The following is a 27,306-nucleotide window of genomic DNA, read 5'->3' on the forward strand; positions in this document are numbered from 1 at the left end:
AGTAGCGTACAGTTCTAACTTATATCTGTCAGTAGACTCTATATGAACGCACTTAAAACTACAACAAAGATGGAGGGGAGAAAATTATTTCGAATTGGAGCCACGTAAATAAGACCACCCACAATACGGCGTATCCTGAAGAGATGGTCAGAACGTGTCTTGAAGATGGTCTGTAAAACATAATCTATGGAACATTTTGACCAAAGAAACGCATGTTATGAATGTTATGTAGACCACAAGAAAGTGTTTTAAATGTAAAAAAATCATAATATGACCCCTTTAAAATCTTTTCAGATCTATATTTACACCAAATTAAATATAGTACAGATGATTGGTAAGAAATATCAGTATTGGTATTGGTATCGATAAAATCCTAACGATATACATCCTTAGCTTTGAGCAGCTTTTCAATAGCTCAACAGATTTGTTGAAATACGCATTATGTGGTCATGAAAACAATGTTAATCTATTTTAGAGGGTCAAATTCTTGGCATACATCAAGCATTAGAAAACATTTAAGGAGATTAATGAAACTACTAAAATCCAGTTAAAAACTGTCAACACATGATTAAAAACTGGAAAGACAGTAAAGAAACATTGCAAAGTGGTCAGAATCTCCCGTCATCAATTGCTGGGCACAATGTAACCATGTAACTTGAGGCACGCTTCTGAGTTTGACTTAGTGGGCAAGCCGTACGTATCGCTACTGTTAATTTACCTATATCAGCGCAGATTCCAGATTTAGAGGCGAATATACAAGCCAGATAACATCAAAAACTATCTGAATGTGATGGAGTGAGTCCATACAATCTGAAGAGGAAAAACTTTTGAAAAGATTTAACATCATCGAGGTTGACTTTTCACGCTATCTGGCCGCCTATATTTTCGAATTTACAAAAAGTCCTCCTTTCGGTCCAGTAACACATGAAAGTGGTTGGTTTTTGGTTTCTCATTAGTGCAGTTTCCATACTTGTATACTTTACAAGAAATACATTGATGGCAAACTTCGTAGCTTGCTAGCTTGTGTGCGCTAGCTTTTTGAGACTCTTACTTTGCTAGCGCAGGCAGGATGGAGCAAAACTTTTATTACCTACTTTTGACAGCAGGTATGGCACAATAGTCTGTTGAAACAAAACAGGTTTCCCTTCCTGCCAGTTTTTTTTTTTTTTAATACTGAGGTTGCAGCAGCAGGCGTCATCTCACAAGTTCCTCCGGTGCTGGGAATGTCGATTAAGGGACCTCATAGTGAAGATTGATAATCGCTAATTTTTAAGTCTGTTTTTCAATGCCTGGCTGGCGATTGACTGACACATGCCTTCTGCGAATGACCAGTTGTTCGCGATCAACCTAGTGGGCACCCCTGGGATATATGTATATGTATGTTTACATATACTGTATGTGTGTGTGTGTACATATATATATATATATATATATATATATATATATATATATATATATATATATATATATATATATATATATATATATATATATATATATATATATATATATATATATATATATATATGAGGGTTGGCAAGTATGGTTGTGATTATTTATGTACATGTGATTTCTTAGTTTTTTATTTTATTTAGTACATTTGCAAAACTTAAAAAAAAAAAAAAAAAAATCACATATTGGTCTCATTGTGTGTAGAATTTTGAGGACAAAAAGTATTTATTCTATTTTAGAATAGGGCTGAAACATAACAAGATGTGGAAAAAGTGAAGCGCTGTGAATACTTTCCGAATGCACTGCATGTTGTAGGGATCCTTGTTCCATCGCGGCACCATTTTTGCGGTCCTTGGCCTCAACCTGAAATATGTTGAAGATCTCTATTATGAAGGATCATTGTTAAAAAAAAGTGTGAATACTAAAAATGGCATTGTATCGTTTAATCAATAAGCAAAAAATATATTGAATATTTAATGATTTCGTAAAGATTTTGATCGGAATGATGGCCATAAGCTCATTGACCACATCATTTCATTTCTAGTCTATAGTTAAAATAAATATATTTACATGTATTTGTGTTGCGTGTTGTCTATTTGTTTGTACTGCAGGGGCACCTCTGATGATGAAATGTGCAACTTCTATATCATGTACTACATGGACAGCAAACATGCCATTCCCTACATGAGCTGCATGGAGACCGGCCGTGCCAAACTATTTCAGCACATTCCATCTGAAGCTAATATCCCCATCGCTGTCAGCCCAGATCACATGAACTCCATGATGCACATGGAAGGTGACTCAGGCACATCTGGTACATTCTTTTCATATATTGTGATTAATTATCAGTCTTATCCATACTTATGTTTATATATGTAAACTTAGGGCATGCTCCCCATAGGTCAGTTTAACTGTGCTTGGCCCACTTTACACCTGAAGTCCAGCACCTTTGCCTCGTATGAGTGCTTTGATTTCGCAATTTAGTCAGCTAAAATGGCTGTAAATTTAGTTGAGTAAAATATAAAGTACAAGGATAATACATCTTTAAAGTCTTGTTGAAACCACCTTTATTTAGGTTACCTGCAAAACATCCTAATAAAAAAAATATTGTATTTAAATACATCAATGATACAATTCTTAAAAGTAGACCTGCTCTCCATTAATATTATCAATAAGTAAATAATTTCACACTAACGGTTAGTCTTGTATTATTTTGGATTAAATGAAAAAATATTTAAATATATTTTTCAGATGTTAAATAATATTATGAAATATATGACATAGTACTTTATGAAGTAATAAATCCACACTGTATAACATACTCTGCATCTATAAGGCAACCCTGCTCTTTGTTAGCTATAAAATAGCAGTAAACATAACAATAACAGGTTATTGTGAAAAATATTGCTTCTCTTTGCTTCACTTGTCAGGATGACTCACCTCTAGATACTGCTTCAAGTTAGTTGTTTTTAGAAGTTTTAGAGGTAATAACTGCTCCACATGGTTGACTTTTAGTGTCAAATGTGAAATCTGTCTGTACGGCGACTTTTCTTGTTCTATATGTAGACATATTGCAGCATGTAACTTATCCATCCATCCATTTCCTACCGCTTGGCCCTCTCAGGGTCGCGGGTGGTGCTGGAGCCTATATTTCGTTCATAAAATTTTCACAGTGGAAAATCCAACAGCCCTACTTGACAAATACAGTAGTTCTGATTGGTATCTCCTCTGTAAACTTAGCTATCCAATCACATCATATTTTGTCAACTTGTCCCTACCATCTACAAGACGAAATTGGATATGATTGATGATGATTCTGTCTTGTTTTTATTTGTAGATAAATCTGTGCGTTCATTCCATAATAGTTTGGTCAACGTCTATTTGGTTTGATTAGTTATTGTCTCAGTTAAATTATTTGTCAACTAAATTAACACTGGTGCAACATAGACACGTAATACAATAACTAATGCAATCTTTCTTCACCATTTTTTAATGATAACAACCACCTTTTTTTCAATAGAAAAAACAATTGAAAGAGAGCATGCTCGCTCTCTAGAGAGGGACTCACATAGTTTGAATGGGCTAGTCATTGTGAGTTGACCTTTGGTGAACTTATTAACTTAACCTATTGACCCACTTTCCTCAAAGGTCACAAAGATAGCACATCGACGCCAGATTCAACCAGTGAAGAGCAGCTTCTCAATCAAGGTAAGTGTTATGAATTATTTCACAAAAGTGTTAAAGCAGCACTAAGTAACTTTTCAGCCTTCATCAAATATTTTCATAACTTTTAAGATGATACATCAACTTACAACTAGAGTCATGACACCTCTCTCATGGCCTGAGGGGGTCTATATCACTTTTACTGGCTCTTAACGACTTTGAAGGGTTGGCAGGAATCCTGACACACAAAAAACTACAAATGTGCTGACTTGCTTTACGGCATACGTCACTACCCCTTTTCCCATTCGTCAAAAAGACAGAAGTCAATGCAAAACCTACGTGCCGCCAGAAAACAAACAGAAGAAGAAGCACGCCTACGTGCAATTACTGCTATCATGGCCGAAGCTCAAAATAACCAAAGAAACGAAAAGTTTTGTTTGAGGAGACATTTAAAAAAAAATTGAGCTTACCCAGATAAAATGACTGTCAGGATCGACATTGCCCTGGCTTTCACTCGCTGGCGTGAGCTCAAAGAAGAGGAATCTCAGACCGGTGCTGCCTTGGCTATGTTCCTGCTAGACTAGTAAGTGACTTTCGATGCTCAAATCAAAATGATAATGCTAATGTTAGTTATCGGAAATTTGCGTGGTAGCAATAAATAGCCACCAGCGTTACGGTTTCACTACTACTTTCTTCGAAATAAATCTGCCGGTCTTTCTTTCCTTCGGGCCTACATCATTGGTTGCATGGATACAACTTTTTCACTTCCAATACAATACCGATATTGGAGCTTTGAGTGTTGGTCAATACCGATAATGAGTTGAAATGATGTCAGCACTATACATACTTGTATTATTTTGTTGGGAAGAATATTAGAAAATACTTGATCAAGTAAAATTTGTCAAACAAACACAATGGTAGGTACAAAAAAACTGACCTATTTCTTAATAAAAAATCTGTAGTAGACAAATGCTGTCTTTGAGTTAAAGTGGAGTAGTAAACGTTTTTTTGGCGACACCCAATCGCCATGATAGTTTTGTGCTCGCGATGTGTCTTTCTCTTGCTCTATGCGCACAACGTTTCACCCTTTTGGCACTTGGTGATGGGCATTTAATACACGGTCCAGCAACTCCCCTCTTTCAGATTGGAGACTTTCAACGCCTATCTCCTGGTCAGAACCAATCTGAGAGAACTACCGTCAAACTGTGTGTCCCTTTTGAACGGGATAAGTCTTTAGAGTCTAAAGTTTAGACAAAATAACACATTACATAATTCCCCATGAATTAAAGTGCTTAAAATAAAAACAATAAAATAACACAAATTTGATCGCTTTGTGAGATTATATATAATAATGATAACCATGATAGTTTTGGTCACAATAACCGTGATATTACATTTTCATATTGTTACATCCCTAATGCATGTGCATGTACAAGATAGTCTGCCCCACAACAAGAGGATAGAAAAAATTAAGGAACTTATTGATGCAAAGCTTTTCAGGTAAACCTCTACCATATTTGGATATATTCGCTGACATAGCTAAGGCAAAATATGTCACCGATTTCCTGAATTCCAAACAGCTCATTTGGATCAGGCTTGGAAGAAGGCAAGTTTGTTTTATAAATATTGCTGCCTTCCTCCATGGTTTAATTTCACATTTCACATTCACTAATATTCTTACCTAGTTTGAAAAACAAACACCACCAAAGTCTTCCAGTTTTTTTATTCGCAAGTAACAAACACTCTCCATGTATGTTCTATTTACAGTCATTTAAATGCTTGTCGATTGTAAACTTTTGTTTTTGTTCCGTCGAATTGCACGTAATTCACCCCTGCTTTTGTTGAGAACTTTGCGGAAATGTTTAGCATGATTTATAGTTATGATTTATTTTTTCAGACAGGTTTAACAGGTTGCATTAAGGGACATAATGTGGTTACATTTGCACAGCATATCTGAAAAGAAATAGGAAAAAGAAAATCTTATATTTAATTTTAGCCTTTCTCCTTGTCTGCTTTTACTGATAGTTCATTACCACCCTAACTTTTATATCTTTACATTAAGGTCACTTCCTGTTTGAAAGAAAGAGTGTTGTAAAAAAAATTAACAACGTAATAACTTGTTGTTGATCATAAATGTTATGTATTAATTAATGTTGTAGAATCTGTCATAATCTGTTATTTTTGTAAAGTTTAGATCAAGTTGAGTTGTCTTTTAATTCCTTGTAGTCGAGATTAGAGATGTTCGATAATATCGGGCTGCCGATAATATCGGGCTGCCGATAATATCGGGCTGCCGATACTATCGGCCGATAAATGCTTTAAAATGTAATATCGGAAACTATCGGTATCGGTTTCAAAAAGTAAAATGTATGACTTTTTAAAACGCAGCTGTACGGAGTGGTACACGGACGTATGGAGAAGTACAGAGCGCCAATAAACCTTAAAGGCACTGCCTTTGCGTGCCGGCCCAATCACATAATACCTACGGCTTTTCACACACACAAGTGAATGCAAGGCAGACTTGGTCAACAGCCATACAGGTCACACTGAGGGTGACCGTGTAAACAACTTTAACACTGTTACAAATATGCGCCACACTGTGAACCCACACCAAACAAGAATGACAAACACATTTCGGGAGAACATATGCACCGTAACACAACATAAACACAACAGAACAAATACCCAGAACCCCTTGCAGCACTAACTCTTCCGGGGCGCTACAATATACACCCCCGCTACAACCCCCCCCCCCCCCCACCTCAACCCTCCCAGCCCCGCCCACCTCAACCTCCTCATGTTCTCTCAGGGAGAGCATGTCCCAAATTCCAAGCTGCTGTTTTGAGGCATGTTAAAAAAAATAATGCACTTTGTGACTTCAATAATAAATATGGCAGTGCCATGATGGCATTTTGTTCCATAACTTGAGTTGATTTATTTTGGAAAACCTTGTTACATTGCTTAATGCATCCAGCGGGGCATCACAACAAAATTAGGCATAATAATGTGTTAATTCCACGACTGTATATATCGGTATCGGTTGAGTGCTCATTTTTTGTTCTTCATAAAGGTCTTCGGGCTGCTCTTTGTCTGGTCTATCACCGAGGACCTGTTTGTCTTGGGAGACCCTACCAGGGGGCCAGTGGCGTGCAGTCACTAGCCTCCCCTGCCATCATGGAAAGAAAAAAAAAAGTTTAAAAAAAATTAATAAATTATTAAATTGTTATATGTATCCAGTGATTATACTAAAGTAATTTTCCATTTAACTTCACCAGTTTTAGATTATTTTTATTTTTATTTTCACATTTGCCGTTCAAATACTGAGAAGAGACGGTGCGGTGATCAGCAGCCAGTTGAGGCACGTCACTGCGTTGTGCCTCAACTTGGATTGTGCACAATGACTCGGCTAACTGCTGGCCTGCTGTGCAGTGAGACCGTATTGCTATATGAATTATATTATATATTTCCATAGTTTAGTTAGCTGAGGTATATAATGTACAGTGTATTTTGTCAACAACTGTATGTGTGTAAAGTGCTGAGCATTCATAAAACTGCTGCGAAGACACACTGTGTGAGGCTCGTCTCATAACCCCGCCTCCTAGTGCCAAGCACCTCCGCCGCAGAGTGCACCCCCGACGGGAGCGCCGCGGCCACACCAACCAAAGCCCACACCCAAACCCTCCACGTGCAAGACCGAATCCACCCAAAAAAAGTCACTTAACAAGAAGCCAAAAAGTGCAAAAACAACAATGCTCGCGCTGCAGGAGCCGCGAACGACCGCAGGGACACAACATTAGGTACACCTGCACTGCAGGTTCATATGTTTGTAAATCTGACTGTGATGATGCAGTCGTGCCTCACCAGACATTAAACTCACCGCACGCCACTGCAGGGGGCATAGCAGCCCCCGGATAACATAGCTCCTAGGATCATCGGGACATGCAAACTACAATACCACCACGATAATCTGTTAGCGCATAAAGGAGTTGGCCATAGTCATGTGTCCTATATATACTATGAGAAGTATACTGTGTTACTTGTAATATACACTTTATGATCACACTTGGCAATGGCATATTTTTAGTCAGCCCTTTGTCTTTTATAAATTGTATTTTATCATGGATAAATTGTTTCATGATGTGAACCTGGTTGTCGATTGTCATGTCATGTTCGGATGGACATTGTGGACGCCGTCTTTTCTCCACAGTAAGTCTTTGCTGTCGTCCAGCATTCTGTTTTTGTTTACTTTGTAGCCAGTTCAGTTTTAGTTTCGTTCTGCATAGCCTTCCCTAAGCTTCAATGCCTTTTTCTTAGGGGCGCACTCACCTTTTGTTTATTTTTGGTTTAAGCATTAGATACCCTTTTACCTGCACACTGCCTCCCGCTGTTTCCGACATCTACAAAGCAATTAGCTACCTGCTGCCACCTACTGACCTACTGATATGGAAGGGTATTACTTGGTTACACTGCCGAGCTCTAGACAGCACCAACACTCAACAACAACACATCATTTGCAGACTATAATTACTGTTTTTTTACCCAAAATAAGTGAAATTAAATAATTTCCCACGGTACACCAGACTGTATCGTGGTTGAAAAACACTGCGCTAGGCAACACGGAGTAGACCGGGACCACTCCGCCATCTGGCCCAACGATCCACTTTTTGACCCAGTCTGGACAATTACGCTTGCCCTCTACTTCCATCTCCAACAACTTTAGCCGGTTTCACTCCATTAGTCCTTCGAAGAAGAGGTCCTCCTCAAAATCGCTTAAATGTGTCTGGTCCATTCTGTCGTGTGCTGGCATGTTGTGAAGTATTTGCAATTCCAAAGATGCGGAGGACCCCAGGCAGCATGCAGATAAGAAGATTCTTTACTTCAATACCCTAGGTAACGTAATACAAACTAGTGCTAGTTTAGCGTAGCATGAAGATTAGCAAAGTGAAAACATAGATAGCGTGAAACAAACAACAAAACCAACAAACTGTCGTGTGTAACAAACAGCGAACAATGGATCAGCAACTAAGACAGGGAAAACACCAGAATATAAAGGGGAGTGATTAGGGGCAGAAACAGGTGAAGATGCTAATCAATAAACAGAAAGCAGGTGCGGCTAATCAGCCACTTAGCAACAAGAAAACATAACCAAGGGAGCAAACAAGCATTGAAAACATAACACAAACACAGAATCTAACCTGGTGTGTCAAATCATAACATTTGGCTTTTTAGATCGGGGCTAGTACCTCCCACCAGAGTTCAAGCCAGTGATATCAGCAAACAGATCTGGAATTAAGGTCAAAACCTGTGACTGGGAATAGCACAAAAATAGTCCAAAAACCTTGACTCACTACAGAGATCTTTCAATTCCAGTCCTTCTTCACAGGAAGTGACATACAACACTTTTTGTTGGTAAATGAGACAATAGCTGTGTTTTAATTTGTCTGCTGCATCCTTCCAAGGGCCCAGCCTATGCAGTCTAGGAAGTGTGGGTCCTGGAGCTGCGGCTGGAGCGATGTTAATTGGGACGGTTTAGCCTTTGCAACAATTCCTGGTTGTGTCATGTGTTCACATTGCGGTCAGGTCGTGCAGAAAATTAGAGAAAAGATCATTCTAACAAAATAGTAGATAATGAAGCATAAGTTGGTTTAGATTTATCATGTGTATGTGTGTTGCTGTCGGAAGATTTATCTCCTGCTCAGAGACAAATCTTGTATTTTCAAACATCCATCCATCCATTTTCTACCGCTTGTCCCCATAATACAGGGGATTACTTTATACTATAACTAACCTAACTTGTACAGCATTCTGGTCAACTTTCATATTAGATACTCAAAGCGCTCACAGAGAAGCGAGAACCCATCATTAATTCACTCCACATACACACCTGGTGGTGGTAAGCTACATTTGTAGCCACAGCTGCCCTGGGGTAGACTGACGAAAGCGTGGCTGGCAGTTTGCGGCTACGACCCCTCCAACCCCCACCAGTACACCAGTGTGAGCGGCACTGGGGGCAAAGGTTAAGTGACCTGTCCAAGGACACAACGGCAGTGATTTGAATGGCAAGAGACCTGCAACCCTCAAGTTTCTGGCATGGCCGCCCTACCCACCACGCAATGCCGCCCCATGTTATATATTACACTTTTATTAGAATATTTATGCATTAAATCATTATTATTCTTAACTGGAGGGACCATGATTCTCTTTATAAAGCAAGGAAAAGCATTTTAAAGTAATTCTAATTTAGTAGTAGTAGTATTTTATGGAGAAATAGTATGTTATTAGTTTGTGTTTAAATAAAATGTAATATATAATACAACTATCAGCTTTGCAAACTCACTTGATGATGTAGCAGTTGGACATACTGTATGTACCCTCGGAAACACGTTGAACACAATCCAGATCATGTTCTAGAAAGACAGAAGTATTCATGGTCTTTCTTTTTGGAATCCAGTAATACAGTAACAGTAATTTAGCATGTTGTACAGTTATAGGGGATAGAAATGTCTTCTGTAACTATTTTTTTAATTAATTATGATTAATCCTTTTGCTCCACAATAAAAAACAACATTAAAATACTGTCGTAAATGTTTGTACTTTCAACTGTACTTGTAAATAGTAAAAGGGAACTGTGTTTTTTGTGGAATTTTGCCTATTGTTCACAATCATTATGAAAGACATGACGACGGATGTATTTTTTTAATGCATTTTATCTTCTACAAACGTAAATACAAGTCAGCTTACTGCGGAGCCAATGGGAGGTCCCCTATTTCGCCCATAAAATCCAATAGGTCTGTATCGCTTTTGCTGGCACTTAGCGACATTGAGGAGGGTGGCAGGGTGGCAGGAACCCCTACGTGCCGCCAGAAAACAAAAAGAAGAAGAACGCCTACATTCGCCTAAAACACAGCCCAACTTTTTTTTCCGGGCAGTGCAGAAGGCACCCCTTCATCAGTGCAGCCCGGTGCGCTTGTACATAATGCACGTTCCAGAAACCGCCACTGCGTATAGTAGTTTACAAGATTTAAAGTGGCATGTCATGCTGCACTGTTTATCCTTCTCTGTTTTAATGATGTCAAACTAATTAACTTATACTTCGAAAAGTGTATAGTGGGAGTAGGTACTGTCCATTTGGGGATGTTTAAGATTTTATGATGATTAACTCCTAGTGTCGTTGTGGCTTGTGCAGCCCTTTGAGACACTCGTGATTTAGGGCTATATAAGTAAACATTGATTGATTGATTGTGCACAACCACACTGTTTAAGTGCTTCAAATAAAGAGTTGATTTAGATTGGATGCATGCCATATATTGAACAATACATTTCATAAAATAATTTCCAGTATTCAATGAAAATCTTTTTCCAATCAGCTGACTAACTCTTCAAACTTGCCCTGTTTAATAAATCTGACTAAAGCCTTTCTTTCTATCATTTCATTTTCATTCTTTCCTTCCCGTCTCTCTCTGTATGTGCAGGTGACCTATTTTCTCTAATGTCCAAGCTGCTAGGCCAGAGCAAGGATGTAGTACACATTCCTAAGTACAATCCCAGCAAAATACAAAGTGTCCAACCTGAGTTGGTTGCTCAGATTCATAGCTTAATACAGAAGAAAAACCTGGGCTCTCGCAGTGCTTCGCTAGTCTTCCAAACCAGCAGGGACCCTATTTTCACGAGGAACAGAGTGCATAAATTTCATCAGCTTGAGGCCACTCCAAAGATACCAAAAAGCAAGCTGCCATCTCAAAGACAAGGTGGGTGTAGGAAGCCATACGTTGTCAATTTTTTCATTGGTCTTATAAACAAACCTCTATTCTTTGTGACTGTTTGTATAACTTATTATAGTTGACCACATTATAACGTCTGCATTGTGCTCAACAGAATATTCAAAGCATTTTGAGTTTTTGTATGTAGGAAAAAGGTCTTGTGGATTATAATTGGGTGTCCTCAAAGTGCATTCCATCAATCATTGATTCATGATGAGTCCTGATCATTTAATAGCTTCCATTCACTTTTCAAAACGCTGATAAGGCTATACAAAATGTATTTGTCATGGTGAGAAAGCTTTTCATTCAACATCAAACCTTCTCCTAAGCACTGTCAGAGCTATGCAGCCAGTGGTGGTGACGTACCTAATCATAGTTCATCATATTCTTCTTTGCTACCAAAACCTCCTTGTTCTGTGCTGGTTCATTCCTAAACATGCTTTTTTTTTATGCATTGTTGCTTTAAGCATTGGCTTTTTTATTGCAAGCCATTGCACACTTTCTCAATCCACAGTACATTCACAAATATATTGAAGTATACAGTTGGAAGTAAGTAATTATTTTCTATTAATTCAGGTGATCTCCTTCTGTGATCTGATGGACTGTATCATTGATATCAATGCATGCAGTTGAATCTGCATCATTTTTTTCATTTTTCAATATCCCAGTCACCCAATTAAGATTTAAATTCATCTTTCAAAGTCCTCCATAAAGTTGAACTCATCCAAAGCTCTATTGCACGCCTCCTCAGTCTTTCTTGCCACGATGACCACATCACCCCTGTTTTTCAAGAACTCCACTAGCTGCCCATCATCCCACAGGCCATCCAGTTTAAGATGCTTCTCCTGACCCACAAAATCCTCCACAATCGTTCCCTTCTGACCTTTTCACCTCAGTTCCCACACTCCTGTTAGAAACCTCAGTTGCACTAACAACCACTAACTGTCCCCTCCTCACTTTACCCAACACTGAACCTGGGGGGACCGAGTCCTCTCCACCGCAGTCCTCTACCAACAGCTTAAACACTCTCCCCCATCCACCCGCACATGTCACAATCCCACAACTTTAAAAAGACCGTTAAAAACCCATCTCTCCAAAGCTGCTTTTAATACAGAACTAAACATTCTCCAATACCATGGTCTCTTTCCTTTTGTCTGTTTTATGATGAAGTTAGATTTTTTTTATTTTTGATTATGTGTGAAGTTTCTCTGGGTATCTTTTAAAAGCACTGTATAAATAAAATTATTATCATTATTATTTGATTGTGTGTGAAGTGTCTCTGGGTATCTTTTAAAAGCGCTATATAAATACAATTATTATCATTATTAATAATGACCAGGTATTTGGTTCTCTAACAATGGAGAGTAACTTTGTTTTGTTTTGTTTTGTTTTGTTTTGTTTTGTTTTGTTTTGTTTTGTGTGTTGTTTCTACCTTCAGATGTTCATCTAGAGCAGAATCCAGTATGGCCACAAAGTGATCTCCAGCTGGGACAGGTGTCAGGACTTGCCATTGATTCAGATTCCAATTTGGTCATTTTTCACAGAGGTGACCACCACTGGGGGCCACAGTAAGTTGCTGCAAATTACTTTCAGGATCCTCACAATTGTTGGTGTTTTTAATATTAAAACCTTGGGTATTATATTTTTTCCTAAAAACACCTTGTGGTCTACATAACATGTAATGGTGGTTCTTTGGTCAAAAATTTGAATAGATTCTTTTTTTTTAACAGACCATCTTCCCGCCATTTTGACTGTCTCTGTCTCATGTGTTTTTTTTTCGGTAGACTTATCTTCCTTCAGGCCAAGACCCCTTCAAATGTGTTTTTTCTCCGTCAGCCATGTTGTGGTTTTTAGCACTTCCATATCAAGTCTACTGAGAGATATATGTTAGAACAATACCCTACTTTTTCATCGGAATTGGTGAGGGCAGCACGGTGAAACAGGGGTTAGTGCATGTGCCTCACAATACGAAGGTCCTGAATTCAATCCCGGGCTCAGGATCTTTCTGTGTGGAGTTTGCATGTTCTCCCCGTGACTGCGTGGGTTCCCTCCAGGTACTCTGGCTTCCTCCCACCTCCAAAACATGCACCTGGGGAAAGGTAATTGGCAATGCTAATTTGGCCCTAGTGTGTGAATGTGAGTGTGAATGTTGTCTGTCTATCTGTGTTGGCCCTGCGATGAGGTGGCGACTTGTCCAGGGTGCACCCCGCCTTCTGCCCGAATGCAGCTGAGATAGGCTCCAGCACCCCCCGCGACCCCGAAAGGGACAAGCGGTAGAAGATGGATGGATGGTGACAGCAGAGGATTTTAGTATGCATGTGCATGTACGAGCCAGTCTGCCCCACAACAAGAGGATAGAGGAATACAAGGAACTTATTGACTACAACTTTTGACTACAACTGGATAAAAAATGGCGGACTCACCCCATAGCTCTGCAGGTAAACCTCTACCATGGGGATATCCGCTGACATAACTTGGGCAACTTACATTACTAAAGTTTCAAATTCCAAAAAGCTGGTTTGGAGCATGTTTTGAAGAAAGCAAGATTGTTTTATTATTTACCGCTATGCCTCCATGGTTTGATTTCAAATGTTCTGGATGTATGGGGATCCCAAATACACAAAAGCAGGTACCAACAGGTAAGAAACCTTGATTTTGCATTGTAGGGCCAGTTTAAAAGCAAGGTCTAATTGCAACCTAATGACAAAAATAACAGGAAGTTAAATGATTACCTCTGTCAACTGTCAGATGATGCATGATGCATTGGACTATTACTGGTGCTGTATCTCTCAGAGCCACACTGTTAAAAGCTAGTTATTCTCAAATAGTGGAAAAGGCCCCCCTGAATGCAGCTGACATAGGCTCCAGCACCCAGCGCGACCCTGAAAGGGACAAGCAGTAGAAAAATGGATGGATGGATGTTACATGTTGAAATTGTGGTATTTTGGGGGGCCAATAATGCATTCCATTTTATTTAATTAATTTGTGGTATGAGCCGCGTCACAGAATCAGAGTAACTTGAAAACCAAAGTACACCTCTATTATAATTATTAGGAATTAATTGCGGTTTATGAATACCGTAATTTCCGGACTATAAGCCGCACCTGACTATAAGCCGCACCAGCGAAATTTAGGGGAAAATACAGATTGCTCCATATATAAGCCGCACCCGACTATAAGCCGCAAGGTTTTGATGTGTAATTACCGTAGTATATAGGGGTTCCTGCTACCACGGAGGGGATTGTCGGGACAGAGATGACTGTTTGGGAACGCAAAGCGTCCCATTTATTAACAATAAATCTTTCAATCATTCAATCAAACTTTCACATCTTTGACATGGCGAACAGCATTCGTGCAGAGTACAAATAATACAACGGTGCAAAGTAATACAAAGTGCTCGCCTGTACGTTATCAAAATAACCAGCCTACCGGTATATGAAAAGTCAGTCTTTAATCATTGTGTCATCGTCTTCCTCCTGCGTACTAAAACCACCGAAATCCTCTTCGTCGGTGTCGGAGAAGAACAGGCCGTAAATAAGCCGCACTGTTGTATAAGCCGCAGGGACCAGAACGAGGGGAAAAAGTAGCGGCTTATAGTCCGGAAATTACGGTAGTTGGTGGATGGGACACGCCCATTTAAGCTGCAGGCCAAAGGCAAGGCCAAGCTAGTGGGGGCAAAGTGTCAGGGCATATCATGGTTGTAGAAGACGCAAAAATTGAAACAACAACAATGCCTGCATATTGTCTTAAACATTGTACAGGACCCCCACCCTAGTAGTAACACAGCTCATGAAAAACAAAACGTTTGTACTTTATGCCTAGCAACATCCCTGAAGCACACTACGACTCCACCTGTCTAAATTCTGTCTCAGTCAATTATCGCATTGATTGGTCATTTACATTGACCATATGGTGAAGTGTGGGGTTACCTAAGCACTCTTCTACTCCTAATTGCATGAAAGTGTGCGTGCGCTAGCTTTTATAGGTGTGAATCTTTTTGTACGTACGCAGATTTGTGTTTCTGTCAAAGATCTTTGCACGAGTCCGCCATTGTAGTCCAACGTTGTAGTCAATAAGTTTGTTATTTTTCTTTATCCTCTCGTTGTGGGGCAGACAGGCGTGTACATGCACTCCTCCGCTGTTGCCATTTCTAATACAAAGTAGTGTATCGTTTCGAACTTACAGGTGAAATTTCAAAGATTAGAATAACGTGCAAAGGTTTGTTTACAACAGCAATTAGATTTACAATGTGAAACTAATACATGACATAGGCTAATAAAATGCAACTCTAAATATTTCAAGCCTTTTAATACAACTTTTATGACTATGGCTTATTGTAGCTTTTGAAAATTTAGAATTGTAATTCTCTGAAAAATAGGGGTTTTCAAAAACGGTAAGCTGTGATCATGACAATTATTACAAATAAAGGCTTGACATATCTCACTTTATATGTAATGAATTTACATGTATATCACATATTAGTTTCACATTAGAAGTTGAGTTGCAGAAATTGATAAACTTATATTAAAATTTTTGGAGTTTCACCTGTATATATGTGTCAGTAGACTCCAGAAGGAAGCGCTAAAAACTACAACATGGCTGATGGGCAGAAGACAGTCAAAGATGCACATGGATAGGAATGCCCACAAAAAACGGTGCATCCTGAAGAGACAGTCAGAAAGTGGTTTGAAGATGGTCTGTCAAATTGTAAGACTTTGTAAATAAAATTATAAAAATGTTTTGTCTTGTTTTTAAGTTCTTTTGACAGCCAAGCTACATACCAGCAGAGGTTATCTGGCCCCATTCAACAGTCTACTATTCTGGTTGTGAACAGTGACAATGGCAACATCCTGAAGGCTTCTGGGAGAAATATGTAAGTATAATGTAAATAAGAGCAATATTAAAATATCAAGGACAATATTACATATAGCCAAAACGTGCAACGACTCATAACCACATTCAAACATAGAGAATTAGGTCTTTGAAGAGCCTAACGTGCATTTTATGTTTTTGTAACACAATGCACAAAAGTTAATTGGTTGGTCCACCACTTCAACCCATTCAGGGTTGCTGTGGCAGTGAACACTATTCTGCTTTTTACACAATCCATTCACCCATTAGAAATATATTAATGCTGGTTATACAAGGCTGTTACTGTTACTTAATTGGATGACAGACCATCACATGTGCCAATCTGGAAATTGCCTCAAACTATGTTCTGATCCGGTCTACATACTGTACAACACCCTCCCAAGCCCCCAAAACCTATACCAATGGTTGAGTAAAGAATAGCTATGTCACTTCCGAGGTCATCCAATTCCCAGCCTACAGCTAATCCTCTACAGCTGTATGTAAGTCACTGACCGTGTGCTGATGAAGATGACACCATGACCGAGTCCTGCATGGTGGCGAGCATAAAAGTTTGAAGCAATTAATGCTAATCCAGAAGCAACACAAACCCATATCACAGCCGACCTAAATGGTCAGCTGAAGTTCCTTCTTGAGATCACAACAATTTATTTCCCATTAGACCTTATGCTATGGTCTGCTGTCACAAAGTCTTATCATGTTGGACTGACAGTGCCATGGGAAGAGGGGATGGATAAAGTCTGCCTTCGAGACAAAGAGAGAGAAATACACAGAGCATTCAGCCACATGCACACAATCCGGTTGGAAAATTTACACCGAGCTAGTGAAAGTCTGCCGTAGAAGCTACACTCGAACCTCCACCACTCGCAGGTCCAAACTGAAACAAAGAAAGGCCCTGAAAGATCTCGTGGAAGAGGCAGAACAAGGCAGTTTTGGCAATCGCTTTGGCTTGGGGGAGCAAAGGGTCCTAGGAAGGGCACTGCTTCACCACTCAGAAATGTTCCGAGATTAAAGGAGCCACAAATCTTTGAAGGGTACCTGCATACCTGCAAGCCTGCCCAATTGCACTGGCGGAAGTATGACAGACAAGATGCTCTGCATGTGGTCTTGTACTCACAACTATTATAAATAAAAGTAATTGGAACAGACATGTAACGTCAGGCGGCAATATTCTGGTCCCAGTATTTACCCCTGTGGTACACTGCTGACTATGTCTCGACCGCGAAAGATGTGTTTCTTAATGCCATGAATTAGTTCCTGTTGGTTAAGTAGCTTTTCACCCGGTTCAAACCATCACAATGATGCGATATCCTAGTAATTTGTTAAATTAGATTGCCTTTTATTGTCAAATCCACACATACACCAGATGCACACGAATCTAGACTATTTCGAGTTGTAATCTCTCAATCCTTGAGCAAGATCATTAGTGTGTATTAAATGAGCTGTTAGACGGAATGTCAAAATCTGCCATTATTTACAGTAATATAAGCCCTGCTATAGAACACATAATCAGTAATGTCCTCTGTATATTTACAGTGCCATTACAACGTCCGTAATTAAAGCTATTACATTCTGAATTATATCAACTATATATATTTTTTCTCCTCCAATCTTGCAGGTTTTACTTACCCCATGGAATAACAACAGACAAGGACAATAACTATTGGATAACTGATGTGGCTCTTCATCAGGTAAGATTATTTCACCTTTTTAATATTCAGACAAATCTGTTTTTAGATACACTTTCTAATCGTTTTTTATGTTTTTAATAGTGTTTTATGAATAATATATATTGTAAGGTATATACTGTAAAGTAAGCAACAACTATTCTCTCTCATACACTCATCAGGTTTTAAAAGTTAGCAGTGATGGCAGCGATCGAATTTTGCTGTCCCTGGGAGAGGCTTTCACGGCAGGAAGTGACCAAAACCATTTCTGTCAGCCCACTGACGTGGCTGTCGACTACGAAAGTGGAAACATTTTTGTGTCCGACGGCTACTGTAATGCCAGGATACTGAAGTTCTCTGCTGATGGCAAATACCTCTCTGAGTGGGGAGCTGGTAGGCCAATTGCTTGACACACACACATACACAAACGTGCAAACACATACACATCTGTATTGGTAGTAGTGGTTGCATGGCTTCAGATTTTTTAAAGAATACTCAAACGTGACGAAAGTCAAGTTGACTTTGACGTCATTTATATTTTTCCATGTTATAAATAAAATTAATTGAAGGTGCAATGCTTTGCAACAATCTTTATTCACTATCAACACACAAGTCATGCACAGGAATCACACAGAACAGTTGGTACAGTATATCAACAACAAGCTTTGAATCAGTTTTGACATTAACTTAACTTATTTTGAAAAAAACACTTTTCTTACCTGATGGCACCTTACTTTTATGTATTTGGGGTATGTCCCAAAAATTAAAAATCAAACCGTGTAGCCATTGTGGAGATATTTTTAAATAAATCTTGACTTCCCTCATACTTCCTCCAATGAGCTGTTTGGAATTTGCTTTGTCCTGTGATGTTGTCTGTCCTGTGACGTCAGCGGATATATCCATATATGTTAGAAATTTACAGAAAGATATTTGTACGAGTCTGCCATTGTAGTCCACCGTTATAGTCAATAAACTGTGCTGTTGCCAATACGCTGTTGTAATACAAAGTAGCGTATAGTTCTAACTTATATATGTCAGTAGACTTGATATGGAAGCGCTAAAACGACAGCATGGATGACTGGGAGAAGATGCAGTCAAGTGGAGGCATGTAAATAAGACCGCCCACAAAATGGCGCATCCTGAAGAGACGGTCACAATGCGGCTTGGAGACAGTCTGTAAAACAATCTATGCAAAATTTTGACCAGAGAAACATCTTTACATGTTATGTAGACCACAAGGAAGTGTTTTAAATGTAGACAAAAATCATAACATGACCCCTTTAACATTCACCTGTTATATACCCTAAATTCTACCGCTGCGGAGAGGTAACATTTACACTCTAGTAATGTGTCAACTTGCATCATCTGCAACAGTAAACACCAAGGTTTACTGCCCCATAACCGATGCTGCGTGTTTAAAAATAGGTTACTTATTCATGTTAAAAACACAAAAATCTGGAAAAATTGACAAAATCATATGAATTTAAATCCAAGTCCACCCTCTTCTCTTTCTCCAGTTTGAGCGTCTGCCTGTTTGTTGTTGAATTTAGCCAATATACTAATTATCTTGGTGAAGCGCACCATTTCACCACAATAACTTGTCAGTGTCGACTCTCCTGCTGTCTGGTGGAATAGACCCGTGCCACGTTCTGCAAACTCAGCAATAGGCTAATCGTGGCTTTTTACCATTTCATCATCGAGAGCATACAGATGTATTATTGTCTGACATAACCTCCTTGCTGAAGCTAGTAAACCCGTTCACTTTAATTAATGGAACTTTATTGTCATTGCACTTAAAAAGTACAACAAAATTACATTTTCAGTACAAACCCATTCAAGATACTTACATCATTATACGGCATGAATATTGTTGGCATTATTTTTATCTAGGCTCATCAGACAGGAGGAGGCATATACCATTTCGGATCCCCCACAGCCTTACATTTCTCCCCAAGAACAAGGAAGTGTGTGTGGCTGACCGGGAGAATGGACGCATCCAGTGTTTCACAGCTCAAACTGGGGAGTTTGTCAAGGAAATAAAGAAAGAGGAGTTTGGTGGCAGCGTCTTTGCTATCACCTTCCTCCCTGTTGGAGGTGAGTTCATTGACCAAGCTGACCAGCAATTACTGACGTAGGTCAGATTTAATTTGTCACTCCATGGTTTTTGTTTAGCATGTCAACAAATTAGATTTTACAGTAAAAAACAGATATTTTAAAAGGCTCTCTATTTCAATGTACATCAAATTTGTACATTGGTGAGACTTGTACGTGGACCGCAGGGAATGAATCTCCCCACTGTTCCCCTTCCCCCTCTGTCCCCCAGTCTCACATTGCGCGCTGATTATATATTTGAATTATGTGGTGGCAGCTTGTCAACTGAGGACAATTTGAAAGAACTATGGTATCTCCCCAATGAGAATTTTCCTGGAAAAAACATTGCTAGTAAAAAGAGTTACCTTTGTAATATTTATTATGTTTGTTGCACATCCTTTTTGTCTGTGTGTGTGTGTGTGTGTGTGTGTGTGTGTGTGTGTGTGTGTGTGTGTGTGTGTGTGTGTGTGTGTGTGTGTGTGTGTGTGTGTGTGTGTGTGTGTGTGTGTGTGTGTCTGGGTCTAGGTGAAGATGGCCTTATCTTTGCAGTGAATGGGCTGTCTTCGTATGGACGCTCCACTCCTCTAAGTGGTTTTGCAATAAACTATTCAACCAAGGATATTGTGGATACCTTCATCCCAAAGAAAGGGGTAAAGAAACATTCATATATTTACAAATAACTGTGTATGTCTTACAAATGTTGTATTACTGTATATACATTCGCATACACAATGTTTCCATTTTAGTTGTAGGTATAAAGCGTTTGAAATAACGCAGTTACTTCTTTTCAGAAAGAGGTACCTCTAATTGATTACTACAACCATGAGCCTTATTTAAGTAGATGAGGAACAGGTGTGCTGGCAGGGCAAGGAACAGAATGTAAATGTTCTTTAACAGAGACCAAACAGCAAATACTGAGAAAACAAAAGTAGCAGGACAAGAAGTGATTATAAACAGAGGAAAATAAGGTAGGTAGGTAGGTCTTTATTGTCATTGCACAAGTACAACAAAACTTTGTTTTCAGCACAAACCCGTTCAAGATTAGACAAACAAACAGTGTACAGGGTTACAGAACAGGAACGTTGATGGGTCACCACAAGGCGCCCCATAAAAGATGGGAAAAAGGTCAACGCTGGGGAAGGATGAGTAAAAAAATACAATCTAAACTGGGCTCCTAAGGGGGCCCAGTCTGGAGTTGGAAAAAACCTCCATAGCAAAGCACATATTACAACACGCATCTCGAGATATCTAGCAACAGAGGGGAGGGAGTGGGGGCCACTGTGGCAGGCTGCAGCTCTTCAGGCGCTGCCTAGCCATCCATCACCCCTAAGGGATTCGCGTCAAGGGCGTTGGATGGGGGGTGGGGTATGTGTGTGTGGCGTATATTTTTTTGTGGATGCATGTGTGTGTGTAAGCCTGCCGCGTGTCTCTGTTCCGCGGCCTTGGTGTCGTGCAGTCGCTAGTCAGTCCAAAGTCAACAACAACAGGTGTGTGTCCATGAGAGACAAGAAGGGACTTTGTTGTGTCTTCGTCGTACTGTCCTTCGGAAGAGTCTCGAAGCCAGGGAAACAATCCAAGTTAGAATGTTTGGTATGCAAGTGAAAATAAAATTTGCTTTTCACTCTAAATTGTCTATGACTGGTCCTCAAAATTCCCTGCGGGGCAGACAGTCCGATGTTATCCAAATCACAAGAATGTCCACAGTTCTTCCCGAATCCTCCATTCATTTGTGGCAGCTTTGGGGTACTTTGAAGACTGCCAGCAACTTCCAATTTGTCGACAAACCAGAGCAACGCTTACTCCATTCAGCAGATGTCCTGTTGTCATAATTCCGAACAGGTGGATATCTTCACGTCCTCGACTGAAAGGGTCGCCAGGCACGCGCACTCCTTCTCCCAAGAGTCCGTTGTGTGTCCAGTAACAACCGCTCCGTCACGACAAACAGGTTCCTCCAAACCCAAGATCTTGTCAGTTTCGTTGAGGCCAGTTAAATAGTTCCAATGTTTAGATTTGGAGAGCAGTGCAAAAAGAGGCAACAAGAAAGTTAAGACAAGACAAAGAAGCAAGCAGAAGAGATATAGGAGAGGAAAGGGGAGTGTCCGCCCTTGATGAGTGCCAGAGAGAAATATCTATTTTAATAACAACAAAGAAATAACAAACACAGTCTAAACTGTGCAACACTGGGTTGCACTAAGGATATTATATTAGGGAAATGAGTGCAACTACACAGAACCCTGTCCTAGCCACGACACACAGAAATAATCGAATCAGTAAAACACACAAAATCACTACTTTGCTACAATTGTTACTTTCTCAGTTCTCACTGTAAAACCCTTTGAGTGTCTAGAAAAGGGCTATATAAATCTAATCCAATATTATTGCAAACAAACTTTCAATGCATGCAACGATTTTGGCTCACACGAAAGCTCACAAGAAAAGGTGTCTAAAATGATCCCGACGTGCCACGTTTTCACAAACAGTTGTACTAAACAGAACGTTAACGTCACACATAACATCAAGGTGGTTAAAACAATGTTTAATCTACAGAGCGCCTGGATTGATAGAGCGTTTTCAAACATAAAGAGTTATAGTTTTCATGACAGTGTTACTAAAACTCCATGTTCTATGATGATCATCCAGCCAAAAGAAATGGTGTCATGGCAAAGTCTGCCTCATTAGTGATGAAGTCCGCCTTCAATTACGACTTAAGAACTTTTCCCTGACTTACACGGGTAAGCGTATCCACATTCTGGAAGGGAAAATATGCGTTTAAGATAAATGTGCGTTACTTCAAGCGTGTAAAAAAAAAACACTTAAAGGGGAACTGCACTTTTTGGGGGAATTTTTCCTATCGTTCACAATCCTTATGAGAGACAAGACAGAAGGTTTTCGTTTTTTTCGCGTTCTAACATATCCAAATCAGCTCATACTTGGTGGCTAGCAATGCAGCTAATGGGAGCAATCAATTCTACCACTAAACCACTTGAAGAAGGCATTCACTCTTCCTTCGTACTAGCTTCTATAAGCAGTAGTGCATCCTCCATTAATTGAAATTCTAAAAGATAAGGTTGTGAATCGTCATTTGTCCACAAATATTTGTCTTTGTTGTTTGTTACCAAGTCTGCCATGATTAGAACACACACAAGCGTTTTGCATCCGGAAGTAGGAACACATTGGAAGTCAGACGTGCACTGTTATGGAAACGGAAATAAAAATGCGCCGAAGAATTGGTTCCGGCAATGATTTAAATGACCAAAATACGGTAAATATTGAACATATTACATATTGTTATGAAAGTGTCTGTTACTACATTATATAAATACTTGCAGTGTGTATACACAACGTTCAACGTTAATGGAGGGTTTTGAAGTTGTTTTGGAGGACTTTGAATGCTATTAACCGCATCTTCCAAGCATTTTTTTTTATCATTTGAAAAATGATAAAAAAGACATTCCAAGTCAAACAGAAGTAAATAGTCTAATAACATGACTATGCCGATAGTAATATACAGTAATTATTTACAGTTTGCATAATGTGATTCAGGGTAAAAAATTAAATACTACTGTATGTACACAGCTGATGGTTATATAGTGGTGAATCTGTTTTCAGGATTTTAAAATGCCGCATGATATTGCTGTAACCAAAAATGGCAGCATCTTCGTGGGAGACGCAGACAGTAACACAGTCTTCAAATTCACCGCTGAGAGTGAGTTCCATTACGACATTTTTTATTCTCAATTCAGAACCCTTTTCTTGTAAGATTACACATTATCTATTCTTCTACGTTGTCTGAATTGCTTTTGTAATCCTATTACAGAGGCACATCGTTCAGTAAAGAAAGCTGGAATTGAAGTTCTTGAAGGTGAGTTTTGTCTCTTAATTCCGTATTGAAAAGCCACCTCTGAATTGTACATGTACTTCCCCGTAGGAATTCTAAGAAATTTACACCATCATAAATCTGTTACTTCTGATGACATTATCAGTACTAGAGGTGTAACAGTCCGCCATAATCACGGTTCAGTACATACCTTGGTTTTAAGGTCACCATTTTAATTAAAAATTTAAATACAGTGGTAGCTCAGTTATTATAAGTAATCTTTTGTGAAAACCAAATCGTACGAAAAACTGAAAAAATACATGTATAGAAATTATTTAAATTAAAAGAACAAACGTATAAACACAAAAACAACACATTTTATAGGAAATAATTATAGTTTTACATGCAGAAAACAATGTAAAATACATATCAATGAGGAATGCAATGGATAAATGAAGATTTAACATCACTTTTACCTTTATTGAAGACTCTTGTTGGCAAAGACACAGAGGGGGAGAGGAACCTACCTTTATTTCGTAGTGTTTGTAACCTTCTTTATCAAAGTGCTGGAATTTGCAATTTTACATGGCCCAATGGCAGATTATTTTACATTTGTACACAATAAAAAAGACACAGTCACCAACGCAAGCACTTGATTCTGTAAAACAATAAGCAGGCAAACATACTGGTTTGTTATACAAAATATTTTGCTGTAAGATAATAGAAACAGCATACAGAAACTGGGATAAATGTTGGCGAACATTTTTGTCAATGTAGGGCGTACGGAACCAAGGTACAATACAAAAAATGTTATATGTAGTACTCTACTCTTCTTTTTAGGAAAGTGCAACAGTAACGAATTGAACAGTGCAAATTCTGATTCTGAGGTGCAGAACTAACATTTCAAGACCCATTCCCCATCAGTGTTGGGTTAGTTACTGAAAACCAGTAACTAGTTACAGTTACTAGTTACTTTATTTCAAGAGTAACTCAATTACTAAAGACGGGAGACATTAAACCCCCCTCCTCCCTCCGTTGGGTGCCCGAAACCCCCCACTCGGAAGCGGATGCCGGTTCATGGTTCTGAAAGGCGAGCGGTAACTCAGTTACTTACACCAAAAAGTAATGCGTTACTGCGAAAAGTAACTACCGCATTTTTCGGAGTATAAGTCGCACCGGAGTATAAGTCGCACCTGCCGAAAATGCATAATAAAAAAGGAAAAAAGCACATATAAGTCGCACTGGAGCCCGGCCAAACTATGAAAAAAACTGCGACTTATAGTCAGAAAAATACGGTATTTAGTAACTTTTTTTTTTTTTTTTTTAAGGCTCCCATTAATGCCCTTTTAGCCTTCATTTCAGTACTGTTATTGCACTGGCGAATAATACAATCTGTTGATCAACTTGACATGCATTTGCATCACTGAACTCTGCTAAGCAATCTGGTCTACATACAATACACAAAGACTAAGATATGTTTCAAAGGGCCAATTTGTTTTGGGCCAGAACAAATTGACAAAACTATTTTAAATAGCTGCAACATAACATACATACCGCATAATAACAACATGTCACAACATATGTTATGATCCGCTGCCCGGATCATATTTCTGTTTACGTTTTCTAGTCATTTGTGTTTTTCTGCTAGTCTTGGACTCCTTTTTAGTATCTGTTTATCCACCTTAGTTTGTTACCACAGCAACTGATTACGTTCACCTGCCGCGGGTGTTCCCGACGCGCACCTGTTTTTCATGATTGACATTATTATTTAAAGCCTGCCTCCCCAGCCAGTCGGTCTGGCTTCGTAGTTTGTCTTCTCACAACAAGTGACGACTTCTGTTCTTGATCTGGTAACCTTCTAGCTCCCACGCTAAAGGCTCTGTATGTTTAGTGTTTTCTCTAGCTCCCACGCTAGCTGCTTTAGTTTTGTACTTTAAGTGCCATGTGCACGTTTTTGTTTGTTTCCAGTATTTGTTATTTCTTAAATAAATAATTTTTGTACCTGCAAGCTGTGTCCGAAGCCCGTCTGCATCTCTGAGAGAACGAACACTCGCACCCGGTCGTCACAACATAGCTGTAAACCTGGCTTCACCCAAGGAAGGCACACATGACATGATTATATGTCATGTAAGGCATATAGTAGTATGTGTGCGTACCTCACACATACTGCTATACACACGCCTAAGCAGGCGTTTTTTTCTCTCAAGGAATTGTGAAATAAAATCATGTCTTCAGGAGATAAACACTGTACTGAAGCCCAGAACACTCTACGCATTTCCCCAGTTTTAGTTTAGAGAAAAGGAAAGATTGGCCTGGCCCACTAGGATCCCTCTTTATGTTTGTGAACTTTATAGTATATACATTTAGAGCAGGGGTGTCAAACTCAAATACAGAGTGGGCCAAAATTTAAAACTGCACAAAGCAGTTGAACAAATTAACCTTTTAATAGGGACCCAAACAAGTTTTGCATTGAATATTGAACAAGCAAGGCTTATATAACTTTATAGTGACATGCAAAATCGAGTTTCAAATAATAATAATTCAAAAATATCAATGGAATATCAAATAAAATGTAAATAAAAATTGAATGCCTCTTTTCCATTTGCAGCCTTCGGAGGTAAATATCAACATTAACTTTTTCCACAGGCTAATAAATTTGAAAATAAAATAACAATGAATAAACCAACCATTCTGGACTTTAAACTGCTCAGTTTGCAACACACTGATCTAATCTGATGTGCCCAAGCCAGATACCTGGCATCTTTTCTTGGATGCTAGTTAATTAATTTCGGGGCTCAGGCTTTGAGCTGAGGCAACCTTCATTATCGAACGAAGGTGTTCATCAGTCATTATATCTCGTAGTCCACCCGGACCACAGTCTTGGGGGCGTGCCTTAAAGGCACTGCCTTTAACGTCCTCTATGAGCTGTCGTCACGTCCGCTTTTCATCCATTCTAACAACGTGCCGGCCCAGTCACAAGATATGTGCGGCTTCTGTACGCACACACACGTGAATGCAACGCTTACTTGATCAACAGCCGTCGTCGTCGTCGTCGGCGGTCACTCGAAACGAGTATGACTGTCCTCCGTAGGAGGACGCCTGTGCGTGGAATCTTTTAATGTGGGGAGACTGGTGCACGGTCAGCCACCACACAGTCCTTGGCATTGAGCGGGCCAGGGTCCAGTGGCATGGAAACCAAGACGACTGGGGACCCGTCTTTGCTGCAGCCTTCATCCGCCTTCCCAGCCGTTGTGGTGCATTCCGCTGCCGCCATCTTCCGCCTGGTCCACCGTTGAGGCGGTTTTCACTATTCGCCCATAGCTGGGGTTATTTACCCATAGCTGGGACAGGGGTTGACTGGGCACCAGGGCATATCCACACACCGGTGGGCCTGCATGCCCCGTCTCTGGGGCCCCCTGCTGCTCCGAGATCCCGTACAACTTAGCCTGGAACCGCGAGGTTCCAGTTACCGTGTGTGGCCACGAGG

The 27,306-nt window shown here is 39.6% G+C and overlaps 1 protein-coding gene across 5 annotated transcripts in view; it reads left to right on the forward strand.

The window, feature by feature from the left end:
* The window catches only part of pam (peptidylglycine alpha-amidating monooxygenase), a 110,012-nt gene that overhangs the window by 67,719 nt on the left and 14,987 nt on the right, over nt 1-27,306 (forward strand). For 2 of the 5 annotated variants that reach the window (XM_062031430.1, XM_062031429.1), the window contains exons 14-24: nt 2,064-2,266; nt 3,601-3,660; nt 11,088-11,363; nt 12,814-12,943; nt 16,132-16,248; nt 17,863-17,935; nt 18,094-18,304; nt 19,802-20,005; nt 20,528-20,652; nt 23,612-23,708; nt 23,820-23,864. In XM_062031430.1, the coding sequence (XP_061887414.1) occupies nt 2,064-2,266; nt 3,601-3,660; nt 11,088-11,363; nt 12,814-12,943; nt 16,132-16,248; nt 17,863-17,935; nt 18,094-18,304; nt 19,802-20,005; nt 20,528-20,652; nt 23,612-23,708; nt 23,820-23,864 (1,541 nt within the window). The remainder of the gene's footprint in view (nt 1-2,063; nt 2,267-3,600; nt 3,661-11,087; nt 11,364-12,813; nt 12,944-16,131; nt 16,249-17,862; nt 17,936-18,093; nt 18,305-19,801; nt 20,006-20,527; nt 20,653-23,611; nt 23,709-23,819; nt 23,865-27,306) is intronic. The other 3 variants (XM_062031431.1, XM_062031432.1, XM_062031433.1) reach the window with 3 other exon arrangements.

Source organism: Entelurus aequoreus, linkage group LG21 (genome assembly GCF_033978785.1).
Source record: "Entelurus aequoreus isolate RoL-2023_Sb linkage group LG21, RoL_Eaeq_v1.1, whole genome shotgun sequence".
Lineage (NCBI taxonomy): Eukaryota > Metazoa > Chordata > Actinopteri > Syngnathiformes > Syngnathidae > Entelurus > Entelurus aequoreus.